Source organism: Carex rostrata, chromosome 19, assembly GCF_964058835.1.
Source record: "Carex rostrata chromosome 19, lpCarRost1.2, whole genome shotgun sequence".
Lineage (NCBI taxonomy): Eukaryota > Viridiplantae > Streptophyta > Magnoliopsida > Poales > Cyperaceae > Carex > Carex rostrata.
The window spans coordinates 1,723,762-1,748,581 of record NC_135936.1 but is presented as its reverse complement, the minus strand read 5'-3'; the positions used below and the strand labels follow the sequence as shown (position 1 = coordinate 1,748,581).

Genomic DNA, 24,820 nt, shown 5'->3' with positions numbered 1-24,820 from the left:
CAAAATGAAATGATAAAAAGAAATTAGATGTGCAAGAAAATAAACACTTAAAACTTCTTCCACAAATTTATAAGAAACTACATTATTTGTTTTGGACGAAAAAAATTACAGTTTTGATGGAACATAAAAATTGACCGAACCAAATCCAAGGTGCCTTTGTATAGAAACGGAGCAAAAAATTAAAATTTGAATTGATTAGCATCTGTGCGTGCTAACAAAAGTGGTCCTTGTTTTACTAAAGACACGAGAACTAGTTCTTAATAAATATTGCTAGTGCAAAAAACAATTCTCAACATGCAATTATATATCTTTTGCTTGCCTAGCAAATTATTTAAACTCATATATGTATTTTTGGTAGTCCAAGATCTCGTCTCAAACTCAATCAACTCAGAGCACATAATGTATTAACTATATCATGTTAAGCACCAAATTAATTACAAACCAATTAGTAACAAATTCAATAGATAAATTTATATTATTAGCATTCAATATTTAATTGAAAAAGAAAAAGAAAGAAAAAACAGAAAAAAAAAAAAAAATCCGGACCGGACCCCCCCCCCCCCCAATACCCGGACTGTCCGGCCCTCCTACCTGGACCGCCCGTGCTCCCGAACCCGAGGCGGGCACGGGTTTGAAACGGGCAGGACACAGTTTTTGAAAAAAAAAACCCCGTGATACCCTACCCGTTATGCCCATGCCCGAATTAAAAAAAAAAAATCTCAAAATTTGCCTGCCCGCTAAAATATTCTCTTCCCGCTGAATCGTATTCGATTCTCTCTCTCTCGCTCTAATGGACCTTGCGATAAATTAGTACTTGACCTACAATTAAGATATAAAGATTAGTCAAAAGATTTAAGTTTAAAACTTTGAAACAACATCATATGAAAGTAAAATAATTTACCTTAATAAAGCTTGACTATTTGAGATACTTCGAGCTTTGCCTTTCTTTGTTCTTGGCAAGTTCTCATTCCAAGGTTTAGTTCGTTTTGAACGCTTGTCACCAACCTTATTCTTTAGGCAAAGTGAACTTTCGGAGATAATAGAGGTTGGATTGGCTTCACCACAATCATTGGTTCTTTTTGATCGGTTCCCATATTTCTCGTCATATTGCTCTCGAAGTGAACGCAATCCATTAAGCATAAATTCGGTTTGTTCTTCGTCACAGGCCGCCTTAGCACATGTTGGTGCTATCTCACGAATCATATCTCCATTACGGTTTCTAACATCCAACATGGCATCCTCAATTACCATTCTTCCTTCTCTATCCATAACGGTATATGCCATACACATAATCCATGCCTTGTTTCTGGCATTACTTTCTCTAAAGCAATCCCCATTGCACAATCTTGATCTGTAAATATGGTGATGGGTATTTTGCCATGATGTGCCTCTAGGAAGTTTGTGAACACCCATTCGAAAGACTCAATAGTTTGGTTAAACATGAGAGCCGCGCCAAAAATCACAATCTCTCTAAAGTGATTGAAGCCAACAAAAACACCAAAAGCCCATTTTTCTTTATTGGTGCCAAATGTAGTATCAAAGATAACTACTTCTCCAAACCGGATGTAATCCGCAATCATTTTTGCATCCGCCCAAAGATGTTAACGATTTCGTGCTCCTCGTTGATTTCCTCAAAATGCTGAAAAGACGGATTCTCCAAAGCCCGTCTTTCAAAATACTTCATTAAAGCAACAGCTGCCCCATATTCCATTGCTTTCTTCCGCATATCCCTCAAGTGATTACGATGGTCTGTAATAGTGTAACCAAGGCCTCTAAGTCCACCGACTTGTCTACTTAACATCTCATGTGCTTCTTTTGGCTGAATTCCTGAACTATCAGCTAGATGAATGTCAATGCCCGCTACCAGGGCCGGCCCTGGTGCTGGGCAGCCAGGGCGACCGCCCCGGGCCCCAAGATTCAAGAGGGCCCCAAAATAAAAAAATTATTTTGCATATATTAAAAAAATGTATATATTAAATAAATAAAATATTAGAGCTCCAACTTTGAATATATAAAGGGTCCAAACTTTTCTGTAAATAGGTACGATCTATTGACATATCAATAAAAAAATTTATATATATAAGTATTGTAAATAACGGTATGTGCGTGTCTAACGACGGGATACCATCAAGTGATTAATCAGAATTATACGGACAATTTTGTATTTTTATTAAAATTATGTGTATATATTCATAATTTATTAAAAATAATTTATTTAACTCATCAAACTTATCAAAATAAACTTAATTTAACTTAGTTCTATTATTATAACACGACACTACGCTTAACAATACACACACACTTTACATGTATATGTATTTACACATTTATTTAATGAAAAAATAAATTCGAAATTAAACTTTTTCAAATACTAATACTATATTATTTGAAAGATATATGAAACATTATAACATAAAATTACTAAATTTAGTTTGTAATAACAACTTAATTTAATATATGAACATGCAGTACTAATTGAAAAAATTATATCAGTAAGAACGAAAAATATATTATATAAATAATAGAGGAACTAATTAATTAATTCAAAATAAGGAAGAAGAAAAAATATATATAAAAAATTGAATGTATATATAAATAATAGAGGAACTAATTAATTAATTCAAAATAAGGAAGAAGAAAAAATATATATAAAAAATTGAATGTATAGCTAAACACAAATAAAACTACAATACATGATTTATGAAATTTATTATCACACAGTCACAGAAAAAAATGCAATGTAAAAATAAATAATTACTGGAATAAACGAAAATATATAGACGATCAAACGAGAATAAACAGAATAATTGAGAATAATCGAGAATAATCGGCCGATTAATCAGAAAAAAATCACTAATAGACCTCCGATAAGTATATTCGTACAGGTTTGACCACCGTTAACGATTAAACATGCATATAATCAGCCGTTAAAATCATTTTTACAACACCAATATATATAAAGGATCCAAAATTTTCTTCTGCCCCGGGTCCCAAAATCTTCAGGACCGGCCTTGCCCGCTACTTCAGACACTTCACGTTGACTAGGTATTAGATAACAAGCTTGGGGCTTTTGGAGAGGGTGGTTGTGTTCGGAAACAAAACCTATGACTTTATATTTTTGGGCTCCTCTATCAAATTTTATTTGTATACGAACTTGGCAATCTGTTCGCGTCTCTGCACGAGAGTTCTTCATCAGATTATCTCGCTTATCTTTTTCTCGTGTACCTTCGTTGGAGCACAAAAAAACCTTCGAAGTAATAATACCATCTTTTGTACTCTTATAATCATAGCCTTTATTTTTTATCAATTATGTCTTATATCAACTATACAAAATAATTCTTACTCATACCTTTATTCGATAAATTAACGAATTTTTTTTAACTTGGCAATTATATCTTATACAATATTTGAGACCAAGTACAATGAGATCTGAGTCGTCAGTTTTAACTTGCACAAATCTCAAAACATATTCCCTATATCTACAATCTACACCGAATTTCTCTGGGCCGGCGATGATGTGAGTTGGAAATGCATCAACTCAGGTATATTCACAGTTTTTTTTGAAAAAAAAGGCTAGCGTCCAGTTTCATTAAGAAACACAGTTAACTTACAAAACTGAGAGGAGGATGTGAGAGTAAAACAAAAGTCTCTCAGCTCCAAAATTATTCCTTAATCCTAATAGAAGCAGATAGCATCGCACTGCTTTAACCAAAACATAAAACTTGCTAGCATATTAGGCCTAGCATCAAACCACAAAATCGTATCAACACTTCACAGAAGCATATCAGCAGACCAAAAAACAGAAAACAGTATTTGTCAATTGCTAGCTATCCTTTTGTCATCAAGGTTTATTATTAAAGCAAAAGCCATTAGGCTAGCGATGGGGATGGGAAAGGGGGTGGTGTGAAGGTGGTGAAGTCATCCTCCTCCTGTGGCAGCAGCTGGTCATTTCCAGGGAGCCAAACACGCAATGGAATGGTCTCCAGTACCCTGCCCGCGGCATCCAATCCTGAGTAGCCTCCTTGGTCTGCTGTGGTACCTTGTTGCTACCTATCCAATATTCAATCAAAGAGATAGTAAGTAAAATAAGTTGGCGACCTGTTTTAAGTTGTATATTGTTAAAACACACTTCATTACGGTGTTTCCAAATTGTCCAACAGATGCTACTAAAGATCATCAAAAAAGCTTGTCGCTGATATTTATCCAAAGTTTTAGCAAATGCCATGATGTCATTTAAAGATTTTCATTGTTTAAAATAGTTTTGGTTGTTCTCCATCTAAAACCACACTTGTTGAGCAAGTGTACAAGTGAGGAACAAATGATTAGCTGTTTCAATGTTATTACAAAAATGACATTTGATGTTGCCTTTCCAATCTCTAATTTTCAGCTTGTCTTTGGTAAGTATTTTTTTTCTTACAAGTTAACCACATGAAAATTTTAATTTTATGAGGTATGGGTGTTTGCCACCAAATCATGGGATAAGCCACAGTAAGATCCTGACAAATTTCAATAGCATCGGCCTACAAAATGTTACATCTCAAAGGGATACAGTGCCAGTGGCAAAGGGTGCTATGGAAAATCAAAGTACCGGTGAAGGTAAGAGTGTTTTGCTGGTTGCTACTTTACAACAAAGTTTTAACTAGGGAAGTTTTAATGATCAGGGGATGCAATGTCACTACCACATGTGTGATGTGTTCTAGGGGAGTCCTGGAAACGAGAGACCACTTGCTATGGAACTGTGGATTGGCACGCCAATTATGGAGGGGAATAAAGGCAGCATTGAATATCACGGGCCAAACTAATGAACAAACTGTCAGTGAGGGATGGTGGGAGCAGAGACGTGCCTTATCGGGTCAAATGAGAAAGAGTTGGGATAAAGCATGGGCGGCGGGGGTATGGATACTGTGGAAGGAAAGGAATCAGAGGATATTCTCACAGGAAAGCCAGCAAGCGCACAAGTTAATAGATGAAGCGGTACAAGAAGCCATATGCTGGGGAAATAACTGCTAGGGAGAAACTAGTAAGAAAGAGAATGGGCACTTATGATCAAGCCCGCTCTTTTGCAGTTTTTATTAGTGTTTTATTTACTAGTTAGGTGTTGAGTTAGTTCTGTAAGATTCCATTTGGAATTGTGAATAATTCTTTCTTATCAATATCTACTGTTGGCTGGCTTCTTGCTAGTTGACCTTCAAAAAAAAAAATCCTGAAAAATTTTATACTTGCATACACTCCGAAGTGTTAGATAAGAGCATCTCCATTCATGCAATTGAGATGCAATTGCAAATAAAAAATAACTGTCAAATTGCAATTAACTTTAAACTTGATTTCAAATACCCTACATTCATGCAATTGCATTTCAATTGCATTTATGCCACATTAGCGATACTTTTTAATTTTTTTAAATTTCGTTGACTGTTGATGAGATACTAAATTCAAAATACGTAAAACAGGGTCCCTCTCTCCTTCTCTCTACTCTCTGCTACCCTCTCCCTCTCCCTCGCTCTCTCTCCTCTCATCTCCATGAAACAGAAAAAAAAAATTCGCCCTCTCTCTCTTTCCTCTCCTCTCTATGAAACATACAAAAAAACAATAAACACAACATATATGGAAGCACCGACAACATATATTATATATTAATGCTCTCTAAAAATATATATATGTAGTTAGCTTCAAATTTACATTTCTCAATATACACCAGTTTCGACCTTCCTATCGGTAGAGAAAATTAAATTCACATATACTCTGGAGATATCATAATGTCTCATACATTTTGAATCAAATGGATACTCCATAGCACTGAATACTTGTTAAATTATCATTTTGGAGATAAAGCCAGTACTGTCTTTAGCAGCTATTTTCTGGTCCTCCCTGTCCTTTTTCTATCTTTCAGCAGCCCTGCAATATTAAGAAATTATTAAAATATGAATAACAGCTCTACAGTTTACAATATCATAGACTGTTGGTATGATATATTAAAAATTGATAAAGTTTACAATAACATAAAACAGTAAAAGTTACAGTTTCTTTCTTAAACCACGTATTTTCGACAGATCCTAATTTCAGCGATATATAATTTAACTAAATGAAGGATGAAAAAAAGGAACACCTAAAAAAAGTAGACACACTTTATAAAACTCTGATAAATTAATTTATTATATTCGATATGCTATAATTACAAAACTAAATTGTAATTAAAAGAAAAGAAAAGAAACATTGTGCTGGTTAAAGTCAATCCCAGATAGGTTAAAGTCATATATACCTGCTTGAACTGGACATCTTCTTTCTCTTCTTCACTCAGATCTAAGAATATCATAAAAACAACATGTTAAAAAGGTTGTTCCCTGTACACACTCACTCACACAGGCATAAGCATGTGCGCGAGTATGCCCACACACTCGGAGAGATAGAGACAAAGAGACTGACTAAATACAAATCCAGGGCTTTGGCCTTCAGCTTGAAGCAACTCGTCTACAATAATCAAGCAGTTATTTATATCTTGAGAAGGAAATACTCGTTACAAAAATGATCTTAAAATGAATCATGAAAACTATCTACATCAAGTTCAATGAAAGAAAATCTAAGAGACATAATTATAGTAGAGACCTGATAAGTTCTTGATATGAGAAAGCCGGTTTTGTGACAGAGCAATCAGAACAGCATCCTCGACCTGAAATAAAACATATACAAGGCATCAATTACAAAGCATAGGTAACAGGAAAATTTGTCCTTATAGAAAAGAACTACCCCATTTTTTCCAGAACTACCCTTTTACCAGTAAGGCTAAAAGAGTTCTCAACAAATTACAAAGCTTGAAGTAGTCGTATTCATAAAGATGTATAAAGAATCATCATTGGAAGAAGGAGAGATTAGAGATAGTTCATCGTCATCAGCATCATTGGAAGAAGAAAAGATTAGAGATAGTTCATCGTCATCAGGTAAATCTTTTTAACATTTATTAACTTTTGTGCGATAATTCTTCTTGGAAAGGAATCACAATGCCAGAACCAAAATTAGTATGGGTGTAACTACAATGTGTTTAATTTTTTTCTTGGATCGTGCAAAAAATTTCTTGCTAAGTTGTACGAACTACTGAATACAACAGAAAAGTGACACCTCGAAAAAAAAATGACAACTGTTTCTCTACAAACCTTATTTTTCTGACAAATCAATATAAATCTCAATTTCCCAACGAAACAATCAGATGCTACATCATGTCAAGACCTTGTTCCCGATACGACTGGTTGTTTAATTCAAGAAGAAATGATCTCAAATTTGGTTCAATCAGGTGCTACACCATGTCAAGACCTTGTTCCTGATGCAAATGGCAGTTTAATTCAAGAAGAAATGATCTCAAATTTGGTTCAATCAGGTGCTACACCATGTCAGGACCTTGTTCCTGGTATTTGCACTGAAACAGATGATAAGCAATTAACTTAATTCTCTACCTTATTAGTTTCTCAAATTGAAGAAGAAGAATCGATCTCTTTCCTTCCTGTGCTCCTCCAAGACCAGCGACGAAGTTCACCTTCTTTTATCTATTGGGTGGAGAGCGGAGGAGAGAGCGAATTTAAGAGAAGGAACCTGCGAAGAAAGCGTGTCGCTGTGTAGCGCGAGAGGAGGGTTTGCTCCGCTTGAGAGCGCTCTTCAGTGGGGGGGAGCTGGGGGAGGTGCTGGACCTGACACCGGAGCAGGCGAATCTAACCTCCGGCTCTCTGGCGCCGATGGCGGAGGCAAGCCCGCGAATTTTTCTTTCCGCCATCCTCTCTCTCTCTTTCCGTTGAGTGCTCGCGAACGGCTAATTTCAGCGATCGAACGGGAATTTTCAGCGCTTTGCAAGCGATTTGCAAGCTTGCAAATCCTGAAAGCTTTCGTAAATGAAATTACCTCTACATCGCTGATTTTGTGGATTTTAAATGACACGTCAGCTTTTGCAAGTGTATTTGAAAGCCACTGTAGATGCTCTAAGAAGAGCAAATAAATCTTACTCATAACTCAATTCATCATCTGGAGAGAACGTGCGAGATTATTCTCAGAACAAACCAAGAATAGCCTGAGCTTGGTTGATGAAGTCTAGGAACAATGGCAATCCGTACTTTCTTGCTCTATCTTTAGTTAGTCTTTTTATTTATACTGTTTTTTCGTTTCTTAATTTCTTTTAGTTCTCTTTTTTTCTATCATAACTCAAATGTTTTGAGTTTTCCTTCCTTCTCTTTTTCTTTTTTTGAACCTAATGAGGTTTTCATGCTGTAAAACATATTTTTATTCAATCAAAATACAAATAAGGTCTAGACCCTTATTTTTACTCAAAACAGTAGTTTCTATAACGGCTATTTGAAAGCCTTCAATTTCAGAATTACAATACCACTGTTCAAAACATTACTATCCTCCTGGAATTCCATACTCATTCAACTGATAATTTTTTATGCACAATCGATGCACTAGGCTTTGGAAAACCTATGCACAATACTGAAGGAAGCCCAATAATTGGTTTATATCAGATCTCCATGCATGTAGCTCAAAGTTAAAAACATCAAAACTTCCTACAAGCGAGCAAAAAATTAAAGGATTAACAGTATATACATTTCTTTTCTATGAGTTTTCCTGCTATGAAATTGAAGTTTTACATATCTAATTCAAATCTCATATCTCATTTTACAGAACAGAATTCCGACAAAAAGTAAAAAAGGCAATAAATAATAAGTCACTCAAGAATTACAGGAAAGAAAATTATTGGTATTTTCTTTTACTTGGTGGATGCATTTGCTCCTATCCTGCTTGAAGAGTTCAAGAGAACATGGTAGACTGAATCTTGGCTTGACAAACGTGACAGTTGGACCACAATGTAGGTGCATGTTGTAATGCTGAACAAGCAAAAACAATTTTAGAAGGAATATGCAAAATCATATTGTAGTATGTAACAAAATTTCATGAAAAGTATGTATATATACCTTCCAAAGCAAATCAAAAAGATAATCCAAATGCAAGCACTTATCCATGTTGTCTCCTTGTGTGCGACCCAAAGCTATTATAATAATCATAATTTAGCCAATTAGAAGATGAAATAGAAATCATAGAAGATGATATTTTTCAATTATCAGTCCGTTATCATCATTTAACTTTGTGTGCTCTTTTGTGTCTTTCAATTTTTTTTCTTTGGTGGGCAGGGTGTGTGTGCTTGCTTCAGCAGTATAACTCTTATAATTGATTTTGGTTAACAATCAAGCAAAGCAAGTCAATAGAGGTTTTCCTGTACCAGTCAAAAATGGTACCTTTACATGCCATTGGTGCCAAATACAAAATGGCCAATATTGTAATCACTCATCCACGAGAAAAACAAATTAAGTAGCTTATCAAATTTGTCAGCAACAATTGAACATACCGATATAGCAAATACATTAATATAGAAGTCAATCAGGGTAGCTGTCATCCACCTATTACACATTGTATCAACCAAAAATAGTTAGATATCCATTTTGTTGGGAGCAAGTATTTATATTTCAGATTCAGAACCAACAAAAACTGTTTTATGCAGGCTGCTATTAGATAGGTACCAACTTGGTAGCTCTTCTAGTTAATAGCCTCATGGTTGCCGCATAGTTACCAACAAAGACATGATTATCATAAACATGGAACTGGGATGAATTCAAATTAATGGAAAATTCATATATAATATCTGACCAGTGAGTAATTGAACCTTAATTATAACCAGACAGAACTGGAAAAATTACGGGAGAACACTGGAAGGATTACTGGTACTAGCTAAAAGCTAGGCAATTACAGTTCCGATATATAAAAAAATTACAGATAGAAAGTATAATCCAAGAGAATTAAATTACTTACGGCGTCAAGAGTTCTTTCCTGAAAGGCGATCCATCTGTTACAATAGTATAAGTTAGCACCGCTACCATGAAGGCTCCCAGTATAGTAAAAACAAGCTTTCCATACTTCACATACGAGCTCTTCATGTTCACTATCTGACCTTTCCTGAAAATAATATTAACAACAGTACAAATAATATTGTTATGAATGGAAAAATGTGAAAAACAAATTATAATTGATATATTCAACAAGGAACACAGCACCAATTAACACACAAATTCATCATTTTAATAAAAAAAGAAAAAGAAAAAGAAAGTAACCTCAAAGAGAAACTCAACAAGAAAACTAAGAAACAACAAACCCAGAAATAAGAAGAAAAAAACACTTGAGAAGTGAAACCACAATAGTATGCTTGTATACAGGTTAGCATGAATATGTACCTTACTAATAAAAGATCCATAGGGTCTTGAGTTGGATCCTGAATTGAAATCTCAAATAATTTTGCCACTATGTAAGCACATGTTGCAGCACTGAAATTAGGAATAATCAAAACAATTATCTTTTTGCATTTTTCTGTTATGTTGAGATTCAACCACCAGATGGTAAAAATGTGTGAAAATAAACAGTTAAATATTGAGACCAAACAATTAGCAGTCAAAATGAAGTCAAGCAATGCTTAATTGGAATTCTGTGAGCACCTTCACTGCCATGAACCAGTATGTACCAGCCAGCATGTACAGGTACTGCTTGCAAAAGCCAGTTGTGTTTACTTGACTGTAATTTGACTAGATTATAAAGCATAAATGCATGGAGGCTTGATTGTATGATATAGAGTTATAAATGTTACCTAAAGTACAATTTATACCAAAAGTACTAATAACATTGTTCATAACATCTAAAAACCAATTCATATAAATATATGTAAATAAAAACTCTACAAAATACGGAATAATAAAAAGATTACCTTCCAAAACAAACTAACAACACTATCCAAATGACCGAAATAACCCAACTTGATTCTTTGTATGCCACCCAAACCTAGGATGGAAAAAACACATACATACATATTATATATTTTTGTCAGAAAAAACATATTATATATAAATTTATATTATTTGATCCTGGCTATACTATATTTTTACAAAAACAGTGGACACTCCAAATATTATGGGGATTGTAAGAAGCTGTAAGGTGAAGCCATCAGTGATGTGCCCACTAGTGGTTTCAGTTTGATAAAAATAATTGCCTTTGTGACCGACTTTTGAGATTTTGTAGGGTTTTGGTGTTCAATTGCAAAAATTGAAAGCAAGTTCAGGCCGAACTGGGTTAAATTGAGGGAATTAAAGTTTAATCAAGGCTTTATTGCAAAACCAGATGAGTCAGAATTGATTTTGTTAAACTAAAGCTAAATGTCTAAATTGAAACCTTGTTTTGTAATTAGATGGGCAGCCTAGAAGGAAGGTACAACCAGTTTACTTCTGTACTGTTATGGAGAGCTGACCAACTTTCACTAAGGGTTACTATCTAATCTAGTGAGAAAAATTAGATTATTAAAAGGAGAAAGAAATATGATGAGATCATACCGATAAGGCTGCCACATTAATGTAGAAATCAATCAAAGTTGCTACCATCCACCTAGAGAAGTATATAAATACATATATTGGATTTCCTGAATAACTTATAGAAAGGCAAAGCATTTAACCTTGTTGTTCAAAAGAAATAGTACGGTTAATAACTTGCAAGCTTTTAATCTGACCATGTTTCTACCAGTGACCATTCTAGCATACACAATTACAAATTTACGCAACAAAATTTTTGCTTATAAAGTAAACAGATGCAAATTCCCAAACAAATCATACGGAGTTAAGAGCTCGACGCGAAATGGAGATCCATCGGTGATGGTGGTGTATATCAGAGTCGCAACCATGAAACATCCTAGTACCGCGAACAAAATCCTATACAGAGCTAAAGTTGTAGATGCTCCCATTGTAGGATCAGTAAGCTAAGTTCGACTTCGAACAATTGAAAAAAGGGGTATTTTGTTATTTTTCTTTGTCAGAACAAATGTTGTTTTGTTAAAAAAGGAGAGGGGGCAAAGTTGGAATTTTGCGCGGATTGAGAAGAGAGAGTGTGGTCCAGAAGCGCACACATCGCAGCGCAGGAAGGAAGACTGGAAAAAGAGAGACGGAGAGACCCGGGAACGGGTACGGATGACAGGGTTTTCCCCACGTAATTTTCAGATTGCAAACTTTAATTTTCTTCTTTATTATATTAATTTAGTTCAAATAAATATGCCTTTGATTAGTCCCTAGGCCACGATATATTTTCGGACTAAATTTGGACCTGCCATTATTCACAATTTCAAATGCAGACTGGTCTCCGATTTGTAAAATCCAATGGAGTCCGTAGAAAATTCACCTCCTGGTGGACAAGGAAATAAGTGATACGCTCTGATGTGACAATAAATATGTTGCGATTTAGTTACATCACGTGATGTGATAATTTTTTTTTTTCCGTTGTGCAATATGACGTGATTAAAATAATAGCAGATAGTTACATAATGTGAATGATCACTTCATGTAGTCAAGCCGTGATCACTAGGAGTGCAAATGTATCGGATACGGATCGGATAGTGGTAAAATTATATTTGTATCTGTTTTTATTTTTCGGATACGGATACAGATCGGATATTAGATGGATACGGATTGGATATTAACCGGATACGAATACGGATATCCGCTTTTTATAATAGTGAATGACATAATTTTTTTCAAAATACATATTAAATTATATAATATATATTTACTATTCAGATACGGATAATTAAAATTCAAAACCGTATCCGTATCCGTATCCGCATGGATATTCGGATATCGGATATCCATATTAAATTTTCGGATACGGTCGGGTAATATCCAACCCGTTTGCATCCCTAGTGATCATATGTGACGTAACATGACGTAACGTAAATTAATTACATCAAACTATTTTTTTATATTTTAATTTAAAATGTTGGAAATTCAGAAAAAATATAAAATATATGAAAATTTCTAAAAGTTCTGAAATTACAAATATTTATTGAACTAAACTAGAAAACATAAAAACCAATACTACATGAGTAACCGGAGCACTGAACTTACACTAAAAGAGAAACATAAATACTCTATGCGTACCAAAATAAGTTGAAAATTAACTAGAAAAAACTAAATACTCTATATTTCATACCGTGACGTGACTGGTTCGTGAGACGTGACGTGTAATTTTCTTTCGAATATGATCACGTCACGTCACATTACATAATCAATACACATAATGTGACGTGACTTATCATGGTGTGACAAATTTCCTTCTCTATCTCCTGATATATCTCAAATTCTGAGTTGATCAGCATTCGCACCGTTCACTTCTTTAGTACACCAAGATAGTTCGGTACATTTTAAATAAACACCGAATTAAATATCGCTCAACTTTAGATAAACTATTTATAACACTATTTGTGTTCTGATCAATAGGATATTAGAATTAGACCTTCATTTTCTTCTTTAAATAAAACTTCAGATAAACTACTTTTTTCAGTTATCTCAAATGATACGCCCCCGTACATAGAGGGGCTAAATTTTCAAAACTGTGTGATAAAAAATATGTAATGCAGTGCAACATGTGTGATAGTCTGATAGAAATGCGGAATGCAGTGCAAGATAAGTAAATTAAAAAAAAAAAAAATCCTACTCTATTGCGTATCATAGACAATTCTTGCATACTAATTAAAAAAATAAACGCAACATATGTTCATTGAATCATAGAACTTTAATTAATTCATGTGTTTATAAACACAATAAAACAAACTCAGCATTGTACTACATTTAAAGAAACAAGGAGTTGTGCTCATCGAGGGAGAGATGAATCCATGGGCCAAGTCCAATAATAGCAAAGCCCTATTGTCCAATGAAATTATTATTAATATTATTATTATTTTCTCTAGAGCAAGAAGTCCGTATAGAGATTAAAAGAAATGTGAAATGTGGGTTAATAAGTTTTTTTTTTATTTTAAGATCGGGTTAATAAGTTTTTAGAGGAACATAGTTGTTGATTAAAACTAAGATATAATCTCATCCATTTAATTTTTCATCGGACGGTCCGTGAAAAAAATACAACCGCGTTATGATTATGTTCTTTGCAGCAGAAGCGGGCTCGCTGGCAGTTGACTAAATATCAACAAAGCCCAATTTTAACTATAGATCCATTAGGTTGAATAGCGCTCTTAGGCCCGGTCTGGAAAGCGAAAAAACCATCGTCAAAAAAAAGTTGCATATCTTCAGGCTTTTACAAGAATATAACAAACTTAATAATCCGATTTTTCAGTTCGTACTGTCCTTTATGCTGTTTTTTTTTTTTTTAGATTTTTAAGTATTATTTTATAATTTTTATTCCTATATATATATTTCAGGAGAATAAGTATGATTGTATGAATCCACCTGCAGTAGTATGAAACTAAACAATGAAATTTTGAAAGTGGAAAGAGCAGTTCTGGGGCAACATAAATGCTCATCAACATTTATTTTCTTCCTTTTTAAAAAATTACAACTAGCCTCTCAAAAATATGATTATTCCTTTTCAGTACTTCTTTCCTAGGATTGCGGGCAGCAATGCCCTTATACTATTGAAAAGAAAGTCAATGATCTTTCAGTACAACATGTTCGGCTGTTATAAATTAGCCTGGTCGGTGTATAATAAATTTGTAGCATTAATTCATGGGACTTCATGAAATATTTCTCAACACCGTCTGAGGAAGTCACATGTAGAGGTGCTATCGGGTCGGGTCGGGTCCGGGTACTATTATATTTGGACCCGGACCCTAAAAGTGTTCGGGTCCAAATTTCGATCCATATACTTATTTGTTTCAAATCGGGTCGGGTCCGGATCCGGATACCTATCTACCCGTAGATATTTCGGGTCCAGTCTTTCGGTTCCGGGTAGATAGATACCCGTAACTTGTTTGTGGATTATCGGGTCCGGTTCGGATACGGGGCGGTTCCGGATCCAGAGCGGGTATAGGTCACAACTCCAAAGTATTCGAGAAATTATTTACATTTAAATATAATTATAATTTCTTAAACATCTCATATAATAAATCATTACAGTATAAATTAAAAACTACTGCAAAATTAAAATTATACTATTAATCATGTTTATAAATAATAAAATATATCATGCTACATAGCAAAATAAAAATAATAACTCTAAATTATTAGTTGATTGTTGGTTGTTTGGAGTACTCATGGTGTAACAAAAAATATTGAATTCAGTTTTTTGTTAATAGCTTTTGAATTCAGGAGGATGGAGGAGATATAATTTTTAGAAAGTAAAATATTAGAGATGATGATTTCCTTTTCTATAATTCAAAAAAAATCTATGAATTGAATGTAATGGAAGAAAAATCTATGAATTGAATGTAATGGAAGAAAAAAGGTATAAAATAAGCTGGTTATATATGGAAGAATAAATTTGACAATCATGTGTCATGTGTCACATGTGAATAATATAGAACAAAAATTAAAGGGCTAGTTAAGGATGTAATTAAAGGGTAGTGTAAAACAGTAGCATAAATTTGGTTAAGTTTTATCAAATTATAGCTCAGCTGAAATATATTATCTAACACAAAAACTTGATGCAGAGTTATTAATATATATTTTATCGGGTATTTATACGGGTATCGGGTCGGGTCCGGTTATGGGTCGGATAATTAAATGATACCCATATCCTACCCATTACAGTATCGGTTCCGGTTCGGATCCGGGTCGGATATTAAATTATTAATTTTGTACCCATACCCATAATTTAATCGGTTATATTTTTTAAACCATACCCTATCCAAATTAATCGGATCCGGGTCGGTTCTGGGTCGGATCCGGTTCGGTTCCGGATCGGATCCGGGTAATCGGGTAAAAATAGCACCTCTAGTCACATGCGCTGTCACGCTATAGTTCAAAATGCTATCTTGTTAGCAAATGTTTCAGCCTTGCATGTCATTTTATTTTCCGATCACCCGGCCACTAACCAAAGCATTCAACGTGATCCCACATTGTAAAACTTGGAACGTAAGGGCATGTTCGGCGGTAATACCAACTTTTACTATTTTTGTGGGAAAAAAAAAAATTCAGTCTGACTGAATTTTTTTTTTCCCACGTGAACAGTAAAAGTCAGTTCAAAATCTGACCAATTCCGTGCCTATACCCATTCCTAGCAGTGTGCCGAACAGGCCCTAAAAGTGTTAACTCTTTATAAATTTAAATTTTATCTAATTCACACTTCATAAAACTTTGAACGTAAAAGTGTTAACTCTTTATATATTTAAGATTGACATAATTAGGACGATATAGGGGTTCGACAATCAGGACGATTGCAAGTGACAAAAATTATTCCTCATTTGAAAATGCAAGTTTGTTGTTTATTTCGTTATTCAATTTGTTTATTTCGCTATCTTATTCTCTTCTCTACTCAAGGAGATAGAGACAGAAGAGAAAAGTATACTAGTGAATTGAATTGAGATCTAAAAAAATTGAGAGGTAGAGAAAAGAGGCGGCCAGAATTTAATCTCTTTTTTTTCCACTATCGATGAAAGAACGAAAAAGAGCAACCGCTATTAAATTGGAGAGATGTTGAACACCATAATCACTTTCATCGTTGAAATAACAAACATTATATTGCAATCGAACTTAGTTTAAAAACTCATCCACTTGTTTGTCCACATCTAACAAAACAAATAAATAAATAGTTAGTTAAATGATGCACGTCAACAAAATAGTTCTTAACTTAACTTTTGAACAGCGGTATTGTCACTTTCATGATTGGAATATAGATCTAGCAAGCTTGTTTATTGGTACATCCTAATTAATTTATCTATTTAATAATTTTTGTTTGCAGTACAATCTTTTCCACAAGAATAGTACTCCTAAATTCTGATCCTTGCCAACTAATAATGGATAAAAGTTCGATTTCAAACTAAAAATTTCCCAAAAAAGAAGAAGAGAGATTCAGAGAAAAAAGGAGTCAGTCTCGATGTCTAATTGGAGTCGTTAGATCTGTGTAAATATCCGCACATCCGTTTAAATTTATGAAATATAATTTAAGATAAATCATTCGCACGACTCTTGAAGTGGATCAGACATCACTGAATAAACATCAGATCGAAATTGGTCCAATGATCGGACAACTCTGTTTCGTTTCGACGCTCTTTCTTCCTTTGATTTCTATTGGTTTTGTTTTGGTTTGAAATAATCTAGCTTTGTTTTAATCTTTTATCTGCACGAATGTTATTATCTTTTGTACTTAATATTACATTTATTAATTTCCCCTTTTATATAATTTGAGATCAATTTCTAATAAAGTTAGATATTATATTTTTTTTAAATTTATCTTTACACAAAAAAATTTATTAGACAGATTTCAAACTTAAGATAGGTTGACAGGTGTCTCCTAAAACCGTGGCATAAAATACGCTCTTAATTAATGATTGGTAATAATACCTCAGAGAAGCATCTTATATATACAGAAGAGTCGGCCACTAAATATCTTATATTTCTTTAATTGATGATTGTTTATGTTGCACTACTAAACGGTCATCATTTTTATATGTACAGAAGATATTATATATGCCAAAAAAAAAAATACATAAAGAGTGACATACTAAGTGAGCTGTTTAAGTTAGATTGGTTTGACTTCTAATTTGTATGTATATCATGTGTTAAGTTCGAAAGACAACTCATGCTTGATGTGTGTGCAAAGTGCATACAAAAAAAAATTTCATTTTGCTCAAACGGTAGTTCAGTACCAGAGGAACATATTTTGCAACTTTTGATTATCCATCGAATCTGAGTTAGATTGTTATTTTCCTTAAAAAAAATTAACTTTTGTGTTTAGAAAAATAATATACTGATCGGTCAAAAGAAATTATACGGGGGTCCTCCTAAGTGTAATTCCATTCCTTAATTATTTTGGGGGCCTCGCTATCAAACAGGAAATTAACGGTTCAATAAATAACCGAAATTTTTATTTTTACCATTAAAAAAATGATAAACCAAAAAATAACGAAATTTAAGAACTTCTATTTTTTACAAAGATGCAATGTGAAATGGCGGTAAAAAATTCACGTTACATCCACCAATTTTTTTTTTTTTTACCAACTTTAACCATTCAAATGGTTTGATTGAATCTGACTAAGCCAAAAAAAATGTAGTACCCACTCAATTTTTGGTTTTCATGTTGCTTGCTGTGAATTAGAGGAAATAAAAAGTTGGTGAACACAACGTGAAGTTATGACCATTTAATTTCTAACAAAAATTTCACGTTGGGTCCTGACAAAAATAGAATTATAATCAAATGATAGTTTTTTAGTTTATCGTTTTTTTTTTTCTAATGATAAAAATAAAAATTTCAGAATAAATGACGAATGTTTTAACTGAATTCAATAGTAACCACCGCAGCAAAACAATCGAAGTATACTACCATAATGACCGCAAAATTTAACTCGAACCCGGATTTAACGTGAACAATCAAAGTATACTACCATAATTAACATTTATATTATAACTTGAGAGGGTGGGGAAGATGAAGGAGGTGAAGTGGAGGACATGTTTAGGGTTAGAGAGTTTGCTGGGGCGGCTTCAATTGAATCTGGTGAGTAAGAAGGTTTGAGGATAGCAGAGCAGGTTAGGGAAAGGTCATAGGATTTATCGAGTTTGGTTCTAGGGTTTAGGTTTTTGCGACGTCGGTTGACTGTAGTCCAATCGCCTCCCCTATCACTTCCTTTCGCCTCTATCTTTCAATTCCATTCGCCGACTGAGCCACTTTCTTGCAGGCTATTTTCTTCTAATAGCCTGCAATGAGTACTACATAAGTTGTGCGGCTAGGGCTGCAAACGAATTGAACTGAATTGAACTTGATTCAGTTTGAGTTTGAATTCGAACTAATTTTGAATTGAACTGGTTAGAAACAAAAATATGGTTTTAATTGAAAAGAAGAGTTCGAATTTGATTCGATGCGAATTTGAAAAGAAGAGTTCTTCTAATAGCCTGCAATGAGTGCGAACTAGTGGTAGCGCGCGAGAGACGACAGAGTTGTGTGTGCGAGAGCGAGCAGGTGGCGACGCAGTGAGAGAGAGCAAGAGGAGATGAAAAGTTGGAAGATCAATGTGGGTGTTAATCAGTTAGTGGGTTTAAAATTTTGGATAAATTTTTTGGTAAAAAAGCTCTATTAGAGCCTAATTTCATTGCTGAAACTTTTAGTTAAGTTACATTGGTCCAAAAGGGATCATAGACCCAAAACAGATAGATCACTGACACTAGTTGAAACTATAGCCATCCCGCTAAAGAGAATAATGGCTCTTCTTGCGCCGCATGCAAGGAAAACGAAACCCAAAACATAGGTAAGTTGCTACTTCCACATAGGTAAGTTGCTACTGCCACACAAGGAAAACAAAACTGTTTATCTACTACGCAATTAGAGTTGAGCGCCCTTGTTAGACAGGGGTACTATGACCATCTGAAGAATGGGGAGAGGACGGTGGAGGTGATGGGGAAGACCCGTTTGGCTGGTATGGTATCGACTGGTCATCTCCTGGGAGCCAAACTCGTAGAGGGATTGCGTCTATCATATCAGCACATGACATCCAAGTGCGGGCTGCTTCCTTGGTCTTTTGTTTAATCTTCTGACTACCTAACCAATATTCAATCAGAGAAACAATTAGTAAAATAAGCTGTCTACCAGATTTGATTGTACTATTTTGAAAACACAATTCATTTCTGTGTTTCCATATTGTCCAACAAATACTACTAAACACTATTAAAAAGGCTTGTTTGTGATATTTGGTTAAAGAGTGTGCAAAAGTAAGAATGTCTTCGAGAGATGACCAATTCTTAAAAAAAGTGTGACTCTGACCCATCCAGAACCAAATTTGTTGTGTTAGAGGGCATTTTAAAAAAAGGTGAGTTGTTGTTTTTGGTTCCTTGCAGAATGGACATGTGCTATTCCCTATCCAACCTCGTTTAATGAGGTTGTCTTTAGTAAGTATTCTCCTCCTACAAGTAAGCCACATGAAGATTTGAATTTTCACAGGTAAAGGGGTAGACCACCATAGTAGTGGGTATTCTACATGAACTCCTATAAATGTCAAGAATTGGTATAACGATTTGAATGTAAATCGTCCTGTAGAGTCCCATCTCCAAGAGATCTTATCAATGTTGTGAGTGAAGGAAATGGAGCTAATAGAGTGAAGGATCTGTCCCCATTCGAACAACAATATTCCTGTAAGAGTTCTTCTAAAACAAACCCCCCTGCCCTGTGTATGGATCACTTTAGAGAGTAATACATGTGGATTAGTGCAAATTGCATATAATTGAGGATATTTGACTGCTAGAGTACACTCCCCTGTCCAGAGATCATCCCAGAGTTTGACCTGAGATTGAACTCCTGGAAGATATGAAATACTGCATTTACCTAAATTGTATAGTTTCATAATTGATTTCCAGAAGGGAGAGGGAGGGAAAATTTTGGATAAATTAAATTCGTTTTCCACAGCTCCGAATGTGCGCGATTCGTTTAATCAAATTTTGATGAAATCAGATGGTAGTGCTGCCCATCGGACTCAAATTTGATCCGATGGGCATCAGACACAAGCAAAATCAAACCAAACAAAATTTTAAATTCATCTTTAAAAAAAATTCAAAAAATTAACAAAAAAATAGATTAATATTCTATGTCGGTTCAACCGAATAATTTTGATTTATTCAGTTCAATTCTTATTCTATTTCAGTTCGGTTCGATTTGATTTTTTAAAACAGAATAAAACTATAATTTGCAATTTAATTTGATTTGAACCGAACCGAACCGAACTGATGAACACCCTCTTGAATATCAAATTCAGAAAAGACATAAACAGTGCTGCTTTCTGTTGATCAAAACTAAGATATAATCTCATCCATTTAATTTTTCATCGGGCGGTCCGTGAAAAATATAACCGCGTTATGATTATGTTCTTTGCAGTAGAAGCGGGCTCGCTGGCAATTGACTAAATATCAACAAAGCCCAATTTTAACTATAGATCCATTAGGTTGAATCTTAGGCCCGGTCTGGAAAGCGAAAAAACCATCGTCAAAAAAGTTGCATAATTTTATAGGCCTATCTTCAGGCTTTTACAATAATATAACAAACTTAATAAGCCGATTTTTCAGTTCGTACTGTCCTTTATGCTGTTTTTTTTTTTTTTTTTTGTAGATTTTTAAGTATGATTTTATTCCTATATATATTTCAGGAGAATAAGTATGATTGTATGAATCCACCTGCAGCAGTTAGAAACTAAACAATGAAATTTTGAGGATGGAAAGAGCAGTTCTGGGGCAACATAAATGCTCTTCAACATTTATTTTCTTCCTTTTTAAAAAATTATAACTAGCCTCCCAAAAATATGATTATTCCTTTTCAGTACTTCTTTCCTAGGATTGCGGGCAGCAATGCCCTTATACTATTGAAAAGAAAGTCAATGATCTTTCAGTACAGCATGTTCGGCTATTATAAATAAGCCTGGTCGGTGTATTATAAATTTGTAGCATTAATTCATGGGACCTCATGAAATATTTCTCAACACCGTCTGAGGAAGTCACATGCGCTGTCACACTATAGTTCAAACTTCAAAATGCTATATTGTTAGAAATTGTTTCAGGTAATTTTGTTTTCCGATCACCCGGCCGCTAATCAAAGCATTCAACGTGATCCCACATTGTAAAACTTGGAACGTAAGTGTTAACTCTTTATAAATTTAAATTTTATCTAATTCAACCTTCATCAAAATTTGAACGCGTAAAAAAATATTTAAGATTAACATAATATACATAGGACAATATAGGGGTTAGACAATGATCAGGACGAACATTTGAAAATGCAAGTTTGTTGTTTATTTCGTTATTCAATTAGTTAGTTGATTCTTTAGTTGTAAATTATAGTTGTTTAGAGAAAAACAAAACATATAGGGGTAATTTATTAGTTATTCCATGAGACACTAATGAGTTATTAAGCAACCCCTTGCATTATTAGAATATGAATGATTTCTGGTTTTCCAATAAATTATATAATATATATATATAGAGTTAGGCTGGGGTGCTATGGATAGCATAGTGGCCTCTATGCTACGGCTCAATATTCGAGTTTTCAAAATCCAAACGGTCGATCCGAACCGTTCATCTTATTCTCCATATTAATATCTGCTTGGAGACCAAATTTTATAATTTTCTGAATTTTTTTACTATTTATTAAGCCACTTTGAAAATCGCTAATCCAACGGTTTTACTGTTTTGTGCAGCCACCGTTGGATCAACAATTTTGTAAAATACTTAATAAATAGTAAAAAAATTCAGAAAAATGTAAAATTTGGTCTCCAAGCAGATATTATTATGGAGAATAAGATGAACGGTTCGGATCGACCGTTTGAATTTTGAAAACTCGAATATTGAGCCGTAGCATAGAGGCCACTATGCTATCCATAGCACCCCAGCCTAACTCTATATATATATTCTGTATCTCCTAGTTGAGACCTCCAATAAAAGGGACCGCATTCTCTAGTTGAGGCCAGAAACGATGATTTTTTGGTTTACTTATTTTGAAAAGGTGGTATATTTAAAAATTTCGGTATAATAAACAAACCTAATGTATTTTTGTGAAATGAATTATAAAACTGTGCAAATGAAGAATCGGAACAAAAAATAATATAATAAAGAAAGAATAAATTGAATGAATTTTGTTACAAATAGCGAAAAATTGTGTACATGACAAAACTGTGATTTTATCTTTAGAATTTTTATTTCAAATTCTTGTCTTATATAGATATAGGCAATTTAAGCCAAGTTAATTTTTATTCTCTTTCAATAACATGTAATAATTTTCTTTTACATATTTAGAACAATAGATTGAAAATGAAAGAAAAATATTTATCTCTGTGTTCAATAATTTAATGTTTCTATCAAAATAACGCTCTTCTAAAATAATGAACCATTTTGTAACGAGTTCACTTTGGCATTAATTAGTAGCTCTTTTAAGTATTCGTATTTCTTATTATTCTCACTCTCTGTTTTTTTTTTTTTTTTTTTTTTTTTTGGGTCTAAACTAAAACAGATGACTCGATCATTATGCCGTTGATTTATATGAGAACTTTTGGTGTGCGTTAGATCCCTCCATTTTAGATCAGATAGTTCGAAACGAACATTAAATCATCATTTCTTAACAAAGAATAAAACTAAAAAAAATCTCTCACTAAAAAGACATATTGAGCATAAAACCAGTCATAATCTAATGCCAAAAGCAAAATTTTCTGTGAGGAAAGTCGCAAATTCAAAATACAAATGAGAGATCTCTTTTGTAGATATTAAATAGTTGACGATGATAGATTAGAAATTTTAATTTATGGGGAGAAATTAAATATCAACATTTTGATGACAGCTATTAAATTATATTTTCAATTAACAAGGCTAATTAATAGGATGATACATAGATTATTCATTAGTTGCACTCAATAATTGCCTTCATTTTGAGTTTGTTTTAGCATACATCAAGAGCTAACAACATTAAACGAATAAAATTTTGTCAATTATTGACATCTCTTGATAGCTAGAAATGTAATCAAAATTTTATGCTATTCATATACATATAATTAAGAGGATATATAGAACATCTATTTATTTAAATTTTCGAATCTTCCTTCTTAAAAAACAAATAAATGTACTTAGAATCGTCGATCCTCATTCAATATATTATAAATTTTCGTAAACTCTATATGTCTCTATCTTCCGCGAAACCATCCAAACATTTATACTTACTATATTATCACGAGCATCAGCTGCAAATATAAAACGCTTGGTTTAATTAGTCAACCGATTTGAAGATTGCTGGATAACTACTAGGTTTTGCTGTATCTAAGTGAAATGTGAATAGAAATTGCAGGTATCAGCATAAAAGCAGCAGCAAGCCAGCAACAAACAACATATAATTTTATTTCCAAAAGCTCAAGATCTGCTGTGTCTTTCCCAGTATGACGGTGAAAGCAGGAAAGCGGGAAAGAGATCACGCCCTATTGGAAATGCTACTATATTTTATCTTTGATAGTGAAAGTGTAATGCTAATAGAGTGGAAAAAAACGTGCCATGCTGTGCCGTGTCGTGACTTTGGTTTCGTACCGTGCAGTGCAGTGCTGTGATCAAATGAATAGTGATCTGTACCGTACCGTGCTGTAATTAAAATGTCAAAGGGTGGTCATGACACGCTAGTCACACCGTGACTCGCGTGCCGTGTCCAAACGTAACTAATTACGTTTCTCATGTTTAGCTTTTTTTTTTTATAATTTAAGTTAGTTTATTCATGATTCACCATTTAATTAAGACCTAAAGGTCTTAATTACATATGACTCGCGTGATTACATGCCGTGCCATGACCGGATCTTTCACGTGCCGTGCCGTGACTAAAATATCAAGAAGTGGTCACGGCACATGACACGCAAATCACGGCATGGAATAATAACACGTAATTAGTTATGTTTGAACAAAATATTATCGGATGACTCCTGTATAATTTTTTTTTTTAAATGATATGTATTTGATGTATTGAAGTTGTAATATAATTGCTAAAACAATACAATATTTTGTTGTTCATGTATTGAATTTCTTCACTATTAATCCTGTTGTGTGTATATTGTATATTTTTTCGTTGTTTGAAAAAAAATATTAATTTGTGTTGATGTTTTTTTAATACAATATCATTTCTATAAAATTAGTTAATTTTAGAGAATTAAAAGCGTTCAATAAAGTTATTATAATTTTGTCATATATTAAACTTGAGAGATTTTTTTTTTAAGGTTAGTGACTTTAAATATCAACTAACAATCTCATTGATAAAAAATGTATTTACAACAAGTCAAATGACCCTAATTTCTAAATCTAAACTCTTATATTCTCATTAATTT

General features: G+C 33.7%; 1 protein-coding gene and 1 pseudogene across 2 annotated transcripts; both read right to left on the bottom strand.

Annotated features, from left to right (window-relative positions):
- Window positions 1–1,244: 1,244 nt before the first annotated feature.
- Window positions 1,245–7,759, bottom strand: LOC144571917 (protein FAR1-RELATED SEQUENCE 5-like; annotated as a pseudogene). The gene is made up of 8 exons (XR_013517610.1): window positions 7,582–7,759; window positions 6,805–6,941; window positions 6,604–6,667; window positions 6,412–6,468; window positions 6,260–6,300; window positions 3,990–4,050; window positions 3,007–3,291; window positions 1,245–1,860 (listed from the first exon to the last, which is right to left on the bottom strand). The product of XR_013517610.1 is annotated as a protein FAR1-RELATED SEQUENCE 5-like (transcript).
- Window positions 7,760–8,433: 674 nt separating this feature from the next.
- On the bottom strand, window positions 8,434–11,966 carry LOC144572019 (uncharacterized). The gene is made up of 9 exons (XM_078321414.1): window positions 11,679–11,966; window positions 11,403–11,454; window positions 10,784–10,857; window positions 10,260–10,349; window positions 9,841–9,984; window positions 9,380–9,431; window positions 8,949–9,022; window positions 8,748–8,861; window positions 8,434–8,540 (listed from the first exon to the last, which is right to left on the bottom strand). The coding sequence occupies exons 1-9, from the start codon at window positions 11,804–11,806 to the stop codon at window positions 8,531–8,533; spliced, it is 738 nt and encodes a 245-aa protein (XP_078177540.1). The 5' UTR covers window positions 11,807–11,966; the 3' UTR covers window positions 8,434–8,530.
- Between the last annotated feature and the right edge of the window lie 12,854 nt (window positions 11,967–24,820).

Excerpts from the sequence above, each read along its gene's own strand:
- LOC144572019 (XM_078321414.1), bottom strand. The coding sequence starts at position 11,806 with ATGGGAGCATCTACAACTTTAGCTCTGTATAGGATTTTGTTCGCGGTA. Across the intron at positions 11,455-11,678 it reads CGCGTCGAGCTCTTAACTCC|GTGGATGGTAGCAACTTTGA; the intron begins GTATGATTTGTT and ends ATACTTCTCTAG. Across the intron at positions 9,985-10,259 it reads ATGGATCTTTTATTAGTAAG|GAAAGGTCAGATAGTGAACA; the intron begins GTACATATTCAT and ends TATTATTTTCAG.